This window comes from Mustela nigripes, chromosome 10 (genome assembly GCF_022355385.1).
Source record: "Mustela nigripes isolate SB6536 chromosome 10, MUSNIG.SB6536, whole genome shotgun sequence".
NCBI lineage: Eukaryota > Metazoa > Chordata > Mammalia > Carnivora > Mustelidae > Mustela > Mustela nigripes.
This window is the reverse complement of record NC_081566.1, coordinates 66,042,903-66,054,827: the sequence shown is the minus strand read 5'-3', so window position 1 is coordinate 66,054,827 and position 11,925 is coordinate 66,042,903. Positions and strand designations below refer to the sequence as shown.

At 44.8% G+C, this 11,925-nt stretch overlaps 1 protein-coding gene and 1 non-coding gene across 4 annotated transcripts in view; one reads left to right on the top strand and one right to left on the bottom strand.

Moving 5' to 3' along the window:
* ASH1L (ASH1 like histone lysine methyltransferase) overlaps window positions 1–11,925 on the bottom strand; it is a 180,968-nt gene that overhangs the window by 15,191 nt on the left and 153,852 nt on the right. For all 3 annotated transcript variants that reach the window (XM_059413755.1, XM_059413757.1, XM_059413756.1), the window contains 6 exons: window positions 11,345–11,551; window positions 11,070–11,216; window positions 3,983–4,091; window positions 3,419–3,583; window positions 3,154–3,248; window positions 1,090–1,247 (listed from right to left, as the gene is read on the bottom strand). In XM_059413755.1, the coding sequence (XP_059269738.1) occupies window positions 1,090–1,247; window positions 3,154–3,248; window positions 3,419–3,583; window positions 3,983–4,091; window positions 11,070–11,216; window positions 11,345–11,551 (881 nt within the window). The remainder of the gene's footprint in view (window positions 1–1,089; window positions 1,248–3,153; window positions 3,249–3,418; window positions 3,584–3,982; window positions 4,092–11,069; window positions 11,217–11,344; window positions 11,552–11,925) is intronic.
* Window positions 8,968–9,076, top strand: LOC132026374 (U6 spliceosomal RNA). Its single transcript, XR_009406886.1, has one exon. It is a non-coding gene; the product is annotated as a U6 spliceosomal RNA (small nuclear RNA).

Here is an 11,925-nt window from a genome sequence, read left to right as displayed (position 1 = left end):
TTGCTCTATTCTCCCTGAAGTGATGAAGCACATTAGTGGTGGAGTTCTCTCTCTCCTCTTTCAAGAAATCTGTGGAAACGCTGGAGTTTACCACAGAGACTGAAGCTGCACGTTCGAGGTGCCCGATCTCTGACCCAACGCTGGGCAGTACAGCGGCTGCCAGCCTGCGCCCCAAAATGAGTCTGTGTTTGAATTCTGGCTTCGCTACTTCCTAGCTCGTGATCTCGGGCAAGTTCCTCAGGCTCTCTGTCTCAGCTTCTGGGCTGCAAAGGGGAAATAACGGTAGTGCTCCCCTCAGGAGGTATCGTGCAGATTAAACGAGGGACTGTTTGTCATGCATTGAGCGCAAGCCCTGTACCAGGACCTGTACCAGGACCTGTACCAGACTCCGGAAGTACCTGTTATTACAGGAGACTGGACCTAACTGGGGTGTAAGTTCGGAGACTTCGTGCCAGTCAAGTTACTGACAGGACTGGAGGCAAATTTCCCCATTGACCAAGTTCGCACAGAGCAAGCAGCTCCCCTCATACACCACGCACAACGCTTCTACTTCGTGAGGGGGAGGAAAGGCTCAACGAGGAGCGAGCACTCTTGAACTCTATTGGCTTAGAAAAGACGCTTGGACAGGCCAGTGGACAACAGATCTGAACTCAGGAAAGCGGTTACATTATTCACTCAAGAAGCTCAGAGAACAGCAATCTGGAGGTCTGTGCGCACGGTGCTCATCTGAACGTGGGGGGAAAGAAGTCTTCAAATTTACGCTGCTGTCATTTTCTCCCGCGTGCAGCGTCACGATTTAGCCATATGCAAGTCACAGTCCAGGTAGGAAGGGGCGCGGGGGGCCCACTACCGATCGCGTGAATGGACGCTTCGGGCTACAGGTGGTGTTTGGAAAGCTGGTGAAGGGGATTCTTCCTACTCCCTCGAGCACTGACTAGGAAACTGAGCAGCTGAATGATGCCTGTATGCTGGGATCTTAGCTTTTTTGGTCCAGAGTAAAAAGAATCCTTGAATAGAATGAAAGCAACTAAAATAACCAGTGGGAGACAATACTACGGAACCAACAGGTGCACTTGTTTCCAGCCGTACCGGACTTGATGTTCCCGTCATCTCGGCAGATGCCGTTCCAGCGGCTGTAGAGCGACGCAGAGTGGAGGTTGTCGCTGGTGTGCTTGACTTCCTCTTGTTTCTGCCGAATCTTCTCCCAGTTTCGGACCAAGAATACATGATGCTTTAACACAAAGTTCCTAGAAGGAAGGAAGGTCTTTTATTCATTAATTCAATAGTATTTATTATATGCCCACTCTATATAAACCACTTTTTAAAAAAGATTTTACTTGAGAGAGAGAGAGAACGCGCGCACGAACGTGTGTACAAGCAGTGGGAGCGGCAGGCAAAGGGAGAAGCAGATGCCCCTCTGAGCAAAGAACCCAACATGGGGCTCGATCCCAGGACTCTGGGATCATGACCTGAGCTGAAGGCAGAGGCTTGACTGACTGAGCCACCCAGGCGCCCTGAAGATTTTATTTTTAAGTCATCTCAACACCCAATGTGGGGCTTGCAATTACAACCCAGAGATCAAGAGTTGCACACTCTACTGGCTGAGCCAGTCAGGTGCCCCAGAACCACTGTTACGATGATATAAATCAATAATTATCAGTTAATCCACCTATTATAAAATAATTATATATTATATATGGGAAAACAATTCAGTTTTGCATTTTTTTTTTCTCCATATAACATAAAGACTCCCCTGCACTATTTGTAAGCATCTGGCAAATACCACTTAAAAGCCTCAGAAACTCTAGCAAGTGAAACAGCCTGACTCGAAGGCTGCGATTTATCGAGTACGTACGCGAATTCTCACTGAAGTCGCCCAGACGAAGCGTGGGCTGAGGACTAGCTGTAAGAAGGAGGACTGGACTGGCAGATCAAGGCCGAGACATGTGAGACAGGTATGGCGTGGGCAAACCCTGTGTAATGCAGTGCCCCACGCAGACCTGTGAGCTTATGGTAAGTTACGTCTGTCTTCAAGGACCCCACACAATGTGGTGACTCCACAATTTGATCCCCACTCCAGTGCACACATAGACAGATGGGACACTGGGTAAGTCTCAAACCGTGGCTTCACTAAACTAAACTTCGACCAATTTTATAGTTCCTGACCTGGTCACACTGAAATCATCAGGGGAGCTTTATAGACTACTAAAGCTTCGGTCCCACCTCTGAAAGTTCCAGGTCAGAGATGTGCGGAGCAGCCTGGCCGGCGGGAGGCGCTGACCGCTCCCGGCGAATACGCAGCCGGAGCAGAACCCGCTGGACTAGATCATCTCTGTTTTCCTCCAGTTTAAAACTTCTATGACTCAAGTGATATGGGACAAAAGGGGCCAAGATCACAGTGAAGTTACAAATGCTGACGAACTTTCTAAGATACTGGAGCAGGCCAGGGAAGATGGAGGGTGTGTCCTAGGACCCGGGAGCTCAGCACATGCATATTTACTTCGCTCACTCCTGACAAGGACGAATCTTACCCGAGTACAGGGAAGAGCGAATATGGTCACTACAGACCCTGTTTACTGCTCTAATAATTTACCAACAAAGCAGGGAATCTGGCAGTCTGATGAAGCCTGTGTCATCCTTCCCTGAACCAAGTTTTAAAGTATTAAAAAAAATTTAAATTTAAAAATTTTAATTTTTAATACACAGGGTTAAAAGGAAATCCAATACACTGAAATTGTTTTCACAAGATTAAAAAAACCCCAAAATTGTGACACAGAAGTAAACACTGATTTTTTTTAACACATGACATGTTCTAGTGGCTAGTGGTAGGTTTAACAACAGTAATTTCAAGGTAGAAATCACGTGATATTCTGTGAACATTGGTGATAAAATCATGGAAACTGCAAATACTACACACACACACACACACACACACACACACACACACACTCTTTTTGCCTATGATCATATTTGAAGGAAATGCTAAATTTCAGTTAGAAATTGGGGAAAACAAACACGTATCCACCCCCCATCCAGATTTACATATCCCGATTCCTGGCTAATGACCTCCTGAGAAACGACTCAACCTTACGGATGTTTAATGATTTTAAGTGACGAGCAAATCTTACAAAGGCAAGAAAACCTCCTTTTTACCTCTCGCGATTAGACATCGGCTTCATCTGAATCTGCGGGGCCGAGCTCGCTGGAGTGTTCATGTTTTCACTGGGTGCTTCGGAGAGGTGGCCTCTCTGGAAAACACAGGGACCGGATTGCAGGAAAGAAAGGATCAAGCGGGAACCCCCTTGAAGGGCACTGGGACGGCTTTAAGACCAGCCTCCAGGGCCGCCTTCTCTCTGCACCCGGGCAGCAGTGCCCGGGCGGCAGTGCCGGGAAAGCCAGGAATGAGGCTGTTACTCACCCTCTTCTTCAGCTTGTGCTTTGACTTCCTCTTCTCTTTCGACCGTCCGGACTTCTTATGCGTAGCCACGGGCTGACTGCTTTTACTGCTGGTGAGTCCGTTCACGCGCTGACTCTTGCCCCCGATGATTCCCCGACATTTCTCGAAGCCACACTTACACAGTTGCTTTGAAAGGAAAGAGAGTCGTGCTTTCAGCCTGCAGCCTCACTGCCGAGTTCCAACAGCGCGCCCGAGCGTCTGGACGCCTGACAGTTTCAGTCAAGAAGTTTTTAGGCAGAGGTAAAGCGACTGAGAGTAAAATAAATATAAATGTGTTTCCATGGAAAGGGAAGATTCAACTTTGGGAAAACTTCTTCACTAGGCCGGCTAAGAACTGACCAAAACCCAACACTACAGAGAGTCTCTTTCTACAGAGTTCTGAGCCGGCGCCCTAGGAAAGTGGGCTGGAACCCGCCTTCTCCAGCGTACTTCTCATCGGCTGTACACAGTAACGTTCAAGAAGGCCTGTGGTGTGCCTGGTGCGGTGGCAAAGTCCCAGCTCCCTCCCGAACGGCTTATGCTTACCTGTTTTTCCACATTAAAGGAATGGAAGTTGTAATCATAAGTGAGCTCGGTACCAGCTGGCACGTCTTTCAGAGCATACAGTCCGATCCGGTACACGCCATTGACAGACCTACGGAGCAGGAGGGGGTTAAAGGCAGAGATTCTTTTTTTTTTTTTTTTTAAGATTTTATTATTTATTTGAAAGACAGAGGGTGTGTGCATGAGCAGGTGGCAGGGGCAGTGGGAGAGGGAGAAGCAGACTCCATGCTGAGCAGGGAACCAAACTTGGGGCTCCATCCCAGGACCAAGGGATCATGACCTGAGCCGAAGGCAGCTGCTTAGCCAGCTGAGCCCTCCAGGCGCCCCAAAGGCAGAGTTCAGGAATACCCTGCCTGAAATGGTATGCTGATTTCAAATGTGCCTTTGCTTATCTGTCCAATTACTTGGGGTTTCCTGGCCAGTGTCTGTACTTTCAGTGTCTGTCTTCTATGCCGATGAGACGGGTACTTTGATCCCTATTTTATACAGGAAGTATTTGTGGCTTAGACAGTTCATTCAGTCACACAGCAAGGAAGCTGCATTCAAACCAGGGGACTCAAATGCGGGCTGTCTGATGCCACAGATTTTCTTCTCTTGCTTCACTGCTGCCTCCCTGCCAATGTCAGAAACACTAAGGTTTAGCTTGGATCCTATCCTTATGAAATGGAAATTTCTCTAATATATTCAGGTTCCCCCCGCCCATTCAGAAAGCATTTTTAGTCTACGCTAGTGGTTGGCAAACTACAGCAAACCCCACCCACGTCTTTGTAAATTTTTACCGGCACACCCCAAAAGTCTGCGGACCCTTGGTCTACACCATGACATTACAAATCTGATTATACACTGTACTGTTTTAAAAACCTGGGGGGACTGGTGGGACGCCCGGCTGGCTTAGTCGGAAGAGCATGTTGCACCTGATCTCGAGGCTGTAAGTTCAAGTCCCATGTTGGGTGTAGAGATTACTAAATGAAATAAATTAACTTAAAAAAATGTTTGTGGATTCTTATTTGTTTTCAGAGAGAGGAAGAGAGGAGGAGAGAATGGGAGGGGAGGGCAGAGGAGAGGCGGGAGGAGACCGGAGGAGGACAGAGGGAGAGGTGCAGGCTCCCAAGCCGACTCCGTGCAGCGCAGAGCCCGAAACAGGCCTTGATCTTACAACCCTGAGATCATGCCCTGGGCCAGAAATCAAGAATCAGGAACGTAACCAAATGAGCTGTCCAGGTGCCCCTGGGGGGTCTTACATGGCGTAGAACACACAACTCCTAGATGTACAGTTCGCTTGCCGACTTCTAGTTGTCTTTACACCTGTGCAACCTCCCAGAAACCTTTCTTTCCCAGCTAGTGTGTTCCCCACACAGGACGTGCTGTGACTCTGTCGCCACTGACTAGTCTGGTGTCGCTGGGACATCACATGAGCGGAATCATACAGAGTAATTCACTGGAGGAGACACAACCACAAGCTTCGTTCCCCCACTCGGTGTTACTATGGCTGCGATCAGCTCTACTCTGTGTGAACAGCACCACTTGGACTCCTGTCTTACGGGTAAGTATCCGGACCGCCCGTAGTTCTCAGCTGTTATGAAGATGTTTCTGTGGGTGTTCCTGCACACGCCTTTGAAGGTGAGCGCTCACTTCTGCTGGGGACATACTCGGGAGTGTGGCCATGGAGCTACGGGCCATGTTTAGCCAAGACAGGTATGGGCAAGCTTTCTCTGGCCGTGGTTCTACACCCGCACACACGCCCACCAGCACCTACAAGCACTCGTGTCAGAATGCGTGCTCGGCAATCTCTGTCTCTGTAGCCATTGTGGCGGAACATGTCGTGTTCCAACACAGGTTAGTATTTCTCTTGGATGGTTAAAGATATTAAACACCTATTTTATGTGTATTGACTGTTTTTTAAAAGGATTTTATTCGAGAGGGAGGGAGCAGGAGTGATAGAGGGAGAGGGAAAGGGTGAGCCAGGCTCCCCACTGAGGACAGAGATGGTCACGGGACTCGATCCTGAGATCATGACCTGAGCTAAAGTCCAACACTTAACTGAGCCATCCAGTTCTCTCTGGTCTGAACACTGTTCAGTCTTTTCACTGTGCCTATTCTTTGAACTATTTTAAAAATTGGGCTTTCCTATTTATTTGTAGATTCTGGATTTATAAAGTTCTTTGTCAGATAAATATTGTAAATATCTTCTCCCCAGCGTATGGCTTAGCTTTTTAACTCTCTTAATACTATCTTTTCATGAAATTTTTAATATTATCGTTCCTTTACAGCCAGTGCTACTTTCTTGGGGGGGGGGTTAGCCCCCATGTTGGGCTCTGTGCTCAGCAGGGAGTCTGCTTGTCTCTCTTCTGTTCTTCCCTGTTCACGTGCTTGCTCTAAATAAATAAATAAATAAATAAAGTCTTAAAAGAAAAAAAAAAAGTTCAACCCCAAGATCAAGGGTTGTGTGCTCCAACAGTACACTGAGCCAGCCAGGTACCCCTGTAAACACTACTGAATTTTATCAAATGCTTTTTCTATTTTCTATTACCCCCACTGAGATGATAAATGATTTTTTGTCTTTATTCCATTAATGCAGTAAGTTACATTGATTATGAATGTTAAACCAACCAACCATTCCTGGAGTAAACCCCATGTGGTCATGATGTATTAATCCTACATATTGCTAGAGCTGATTTGCTAATTTTTTTTTCCTAAGATTTTATTTATTTGGCAGAGATCACAAGTAGGCAGAGAGGCAGGCAGAGAGAGAGGAGGAAGCAAGTTCCCCACTGAGCAGAGAGCCTGATGTGGGTCTTGATCCCAGGACCCTGAGACCATGACCTGAGCCGAAGGCAGAGGCTTAACCCATTGAGTCACCCAGGCGCCCCATTTGCTAATATTTTAATCAGGATTTCTATGTCTATGTTCATGGGAGATCTTCACCCGGATTTCTTATTTCTCTTAACGATGCTGTTAGGTTTCTGACGAAGGTTATACTAGCCTTAAGAAATGGAAGAGTTTGGGGCACCTGGTGGCTGAGTGGGTTAAAGCCTCTGCCTTCCGCTCAGGTCGTGATCCCAGGCTCTCTGCTTGGTGGGGAGCCTGCCTCCCCATCTCTCTGTGCTTGCCTCTCTGCCTACTTGTGATTTCTGTCTGTCAAGATAAATAAATGAAATCTTAAAAAAAAAATGGAAGAGTTTATGTGATATTGGTAGTATAGCCATTGTTTCTTCTTTAAGTATACAGAAGAATTATCAGTGAAGATATCTGAGCATGGAGCTTCTTTTGTCAGAAGCTGTTAATTATACATTCAGCTTCACTGGCAGACATTCAGACTTTTTCTCTCTCCTTGTGCCATTTTGTAAGTTGTGCTTTCTCAAGGAATTTGTTCATTTTATTTAACTCTCCAAAAAGAAGTTCAAGAAAACGGACAAACTGTGGTGAATTTATACAAAGGAACATTAGTCCAGAAAAAACATCAACAAATCAACAACACAGATAAACTGTAAGAACCTGCTATGTGAAAGAAGCCAGACAGCAGATTACACAGACATGCTGCTCTGCAACAGGAAAACAGATCTGGTGACAGAAACCACATCACTGCTTGCCTTTGAGGTGGCAAGATTCTAAGCCTGAAACAATGGAAGTGTTATGTTGGTAGGATGTGGGCTGTATGGGTGTGTACATTTGTAAAAACGGATGGTAACTGACACTTAAAATCTGTGTCTTTATGTAATACTTAAAGTTAAAAAATTTACAAAAATAGAAAGCTGTTCAATCTGATTATCTTTTTTAAAAAAGATTTTATTTCATAGAGAGAGAAAAAGAGAAAGAGCAGGGGGAGAGAGAGAGGGAGAAGCAGCTCCCCGCTGAGCAGGGAGCCCGATGCGGGACTTGATCCCAGGACCCTGAGAGCATGACCTGATCTGAAGGCACTGAACTAAGCCACCCAGGTGTCCCTTCTTTAACTTTCCCTCAGCAACGTTTTGTAGTTTTCATGGTACAATTCTCTCACCTCATTGGTTGATTTCTGAGTATCTTGTTCTTTTGAGTACCGCTGTAAATGGAAATGGTTTTGTAATTTCCTTCTGTTCCCTGTGTATGGAAAGGCAACTGATTTTTGTGTGTTGACTTTTTGTACCCTGTAACTGCTGAATTTATTTCTGATATCAGGGTCCTGGGATTGAGCCCCACATTGGGCTCTCTGCTTGGTGGGGAGCCTGCTTCCCTCTCTCTCTCTGCCTGCCTCTCTGCCTACTTGTGATCTCTCTCTCTCGTCAAATAAATAAATAAAATCTTAAAAAAAAAAAATCTTCAGTATTACTGTAGACTCGGTTGTGATGTGCTTTGCTGCTATGAATTGCAGGAATTCTTTATTTCATGTATCACCCCTTATCAGATATATGAATTGCAAATATTTTCTCCCGTTCTGTGGGTTGCCTTATTTTGTTGATATTTTCCTTTGCTGCACAGGAACTTTATAGTCTGATGTCATCCTACCTGCTTAGTTCCGCTTTTGTTGCCCTTTGCTTCTGGTGTCAACCCCGGAAAGTCTTCACCAAGAATGATGTCAAGGAGCTTACCCCTATGGTTTCTTCTAGGAATTTTATGATTTCAGGTGCTACTTTTAAGTCCTTAATACATCTTGGCTTGATTTTTGTGTATGGTGTAGACAGGGGTCCATTTTCCCAACACAATTTATTGAGTAGACTTCTTGTTCTGTATGATATATTCGTGGCTCCTTTGATGTGAATTAAATGATTATACAAGCATGTGTTTATTTCTGAGCTCTCTGTTCAATTCATATCATTTTTAGGCCAACACTATACTGTTTTGATTATTAGTTTCGTAATACAGTTTGAAATCAGGGAGTGAAATGCCTCTTCCTTTATTAACCATCTGAGCCATGCAGGCACCCTCAAGATTTTACTTTTAAGTAATCCGTGTATCCCACATGGAGCTTGAATCCATAAGCCCGAGATCAAGAGTCACAGGCTCCGCAGCACATATACTAAAATTGGAACGATACAGAGAAGATTAGCATGGCCCCTGCGCAAGGATGACACGCAAATTCGTGAAGCGTTCCATATTAAAAAAAAAAAAAAAAAAAAAAAAAAAGAGTCACAGGCTCCACTGACTGAACCAGCCAGGCACCCCAGGCCTCCAAAATTTCTGGTTAAGAAATCTGCACGTAATGTTACTGTATGTGATGACTTGCTTGTCTAATGCCGCTTTCAAGATCTGCTCTTTATCACTGGGAAGTCTGATTGTGTTTCCTGCTGTGTGTCTCTGAGTTCACCTCGCTTGGAGTTCAGTGAGCTTCGTGCTTATTCATGTTCACCGCTTCCATCAAGCTGAGGAAGTTTTCAACCAATATTTCTTCAAACACTCTGCCTCTTTCTCTTTGGTCCTTCTCAGACACCAACGATGCGTATGTTGGTCTGCTGGATGGTGTCCCAGAGGTCCCTTAGGGTCAGTTCCCTTTCCTTCAAGGTTTTTCTTTCCTTTCCTCAGACTTGAGGATTTCCATTGTCTTATCTTGAAGTTCATGGCTTCTTTCTTCAGTCTGCTCAAATCTGCCTCTGATTCCCTCTTGTGAACTTTTCATTTCAATTATGGTATTTTTTAGACTATCAATGCCTTCTGCTCTCTATCTCTTTACTGATATTTCCATTTTGCTCACACATTATTGTCATGAATTTCTCCATACTGTCCCTTAGTTCTTTGAGCACCTTTGGAGATTTGTGTTTTATAAAATCTTTGTCTAACGTATTTGCCACTGAGTCTTTTTTTAGGGACAGATTGTTTTGGATTGTATTTTTTTGAATGGGCCACAGTTTTCTGTTTCTTTGTATTCCATGTGACTTTTTCTTGAATACTGCAAATTTGGACCTAATAATGTGGTATGTCTAGAAATAAGGTTCTCCCAACTTCCCCAAGGCTCACATGCCCTAATCTTTAATATCTGGCCCCCAAAAGGAAAAAAAAAAAAAAAATAAAAGTGAAAAATGAAGGGGAGAAAATAGGGCCCTGGCTCTTCAAGTCTCCTGGAAGTCACTTCATGTGGCAGGAGAGGAGCTTTCTACAACGGTGGGAGGGGCCACCACAATGGTTGCTCATCTTTGTCCGCACCTCTGTGATCAGAAGCAGCAATCAGAGCCCAGACTCACCGTTTTTGGAGGACAGGGTCTTCCTTAGCCATCCTAGCATCTGCAATCTGTGTGCAAGCTGCTGGAATTCATGCAGAGCTACCGTCCATGTGGCTGGGGGTAGGCATGGGAGTTGCTACTGTTCTAACAGTTGAAGTTGACTGAACTGACTAAAAGGAAGGCAATTTACCATCTCGGGCCTCCCCCAGTGGTTGCAAGCCTTCAACAGACTCCAAAATTGTTCCATCAGCCAGATTCTGCCAGTGTAAATATCTAAGGGGAGATAAGACTCCTGATGCTTCCTACTCCACCATCTTTCCAGAATCTTCTATTATCTTTTTTCAACTGCTTTTAGTTTTTATATTTTTAAGATTTTATTTATTTGACAGAGCTCACAAGTAGGCATAGAGGAAGACAGAGGGAGAGAGGGAAGCAGGCTCCCCATTGAGCAGAGAGCCCAATGTGGGGCTCGATCCCAGGACCCTGAGATCATGACCTGAGCCAAAGGCAGAGGCCTTATCCCACTGAGCCACCCAGATGCCCCTTTTCAATTTTTTTTAGATGTAATTTTCTGCTTTTCAGTTAGACTCTTATCTATTTTACTTATTATTGTCTCTCACTGTGACAAAGCCAGTGGGCATGTAATAAATATGCTGAGTGACCTCACAGGAGATGAACATGTAACACAGAGCCGGGCACACAGTGAGCAGTTGCTAAGTCTGAGGTATTACTGTTATTATAACATCATATATGCTGCTATGTTCTTCTGGGAGGAGTTAAGATGAAGAGAAGAAAGAGCAGCAGCCAACTCTGCCTGGGGGGAGTCACCTGAGGTGCTGTGAAAGCGGACTCACCCTGAAGGCAGACTCATCTCTTGATACCCTCAATGCCTTCTGCTCTCTTAGGATTTGTGACTTCACCTTCCCCTGCTTCCTTACCATTTCTGCATTTCACAGTTTGGGTCGCAGCTGTGGTTGATGAACCGGGCCTCATTGCCCATCCGGTAGCTGTCGATCACCATCCCACTATCCAGGTTCAGGCAGTAGTGGTCACTGTGATTATGATACTGCTCGATCATCCTGTTCCTAAAGAGGAGAGGAAGAAGTGAAAGTCAATTAATGATTAAGTTCAAAGGAAACTTGAAACCTTCCACTTTATACTCCAATCTGGTACCTTTGCCGTTTTACTGCAGTATCATCATTCATCACTGTACCTGAACTCCTGTTCGCTGACAACCTCCCCTAGGTATTCGATGATGAACTGCCCAGCTTTCAGGGGTTCTTTGGTTCTTATTCCCCAACCTTTTTCCTCAGCTCGAAATCGTTCTAGACACTGCACCCACTCATGCCTCTGTATCCTCTGGTTACAGCACTGCTCACCACAGGGGCAAGTGTTGGGGGAACACTCGGCAAAGATCATTCTAGAAAGAAAAGAGATAATTGTATGCCAATTAATATTATATATGCCTTCATGAACCCATTTTTGTTTTATAGGAACTTTTAAAATACATTAAATTTTTATTTTATCAAGGTTGGATGGGTTAACAAAGTTCACAAGGACGAAGAGTACACAACTTCAAAACTTTGTAATACTGAACATTTCCAAGTGAAGTTATACTGAATATTACTGAATAATACTGAAAATTTCCAAGTGCTGAATACATTATTAAGCTAACTGCCCACTAAGCATCCTGGGTAAACACTATCCTATTTAGCTCTGTGCTAAAAATAAAACTATAACCCACAGAGGAATTAATACTTTTTTAAGTATACATTTTAGTACATTTTTAAAAGA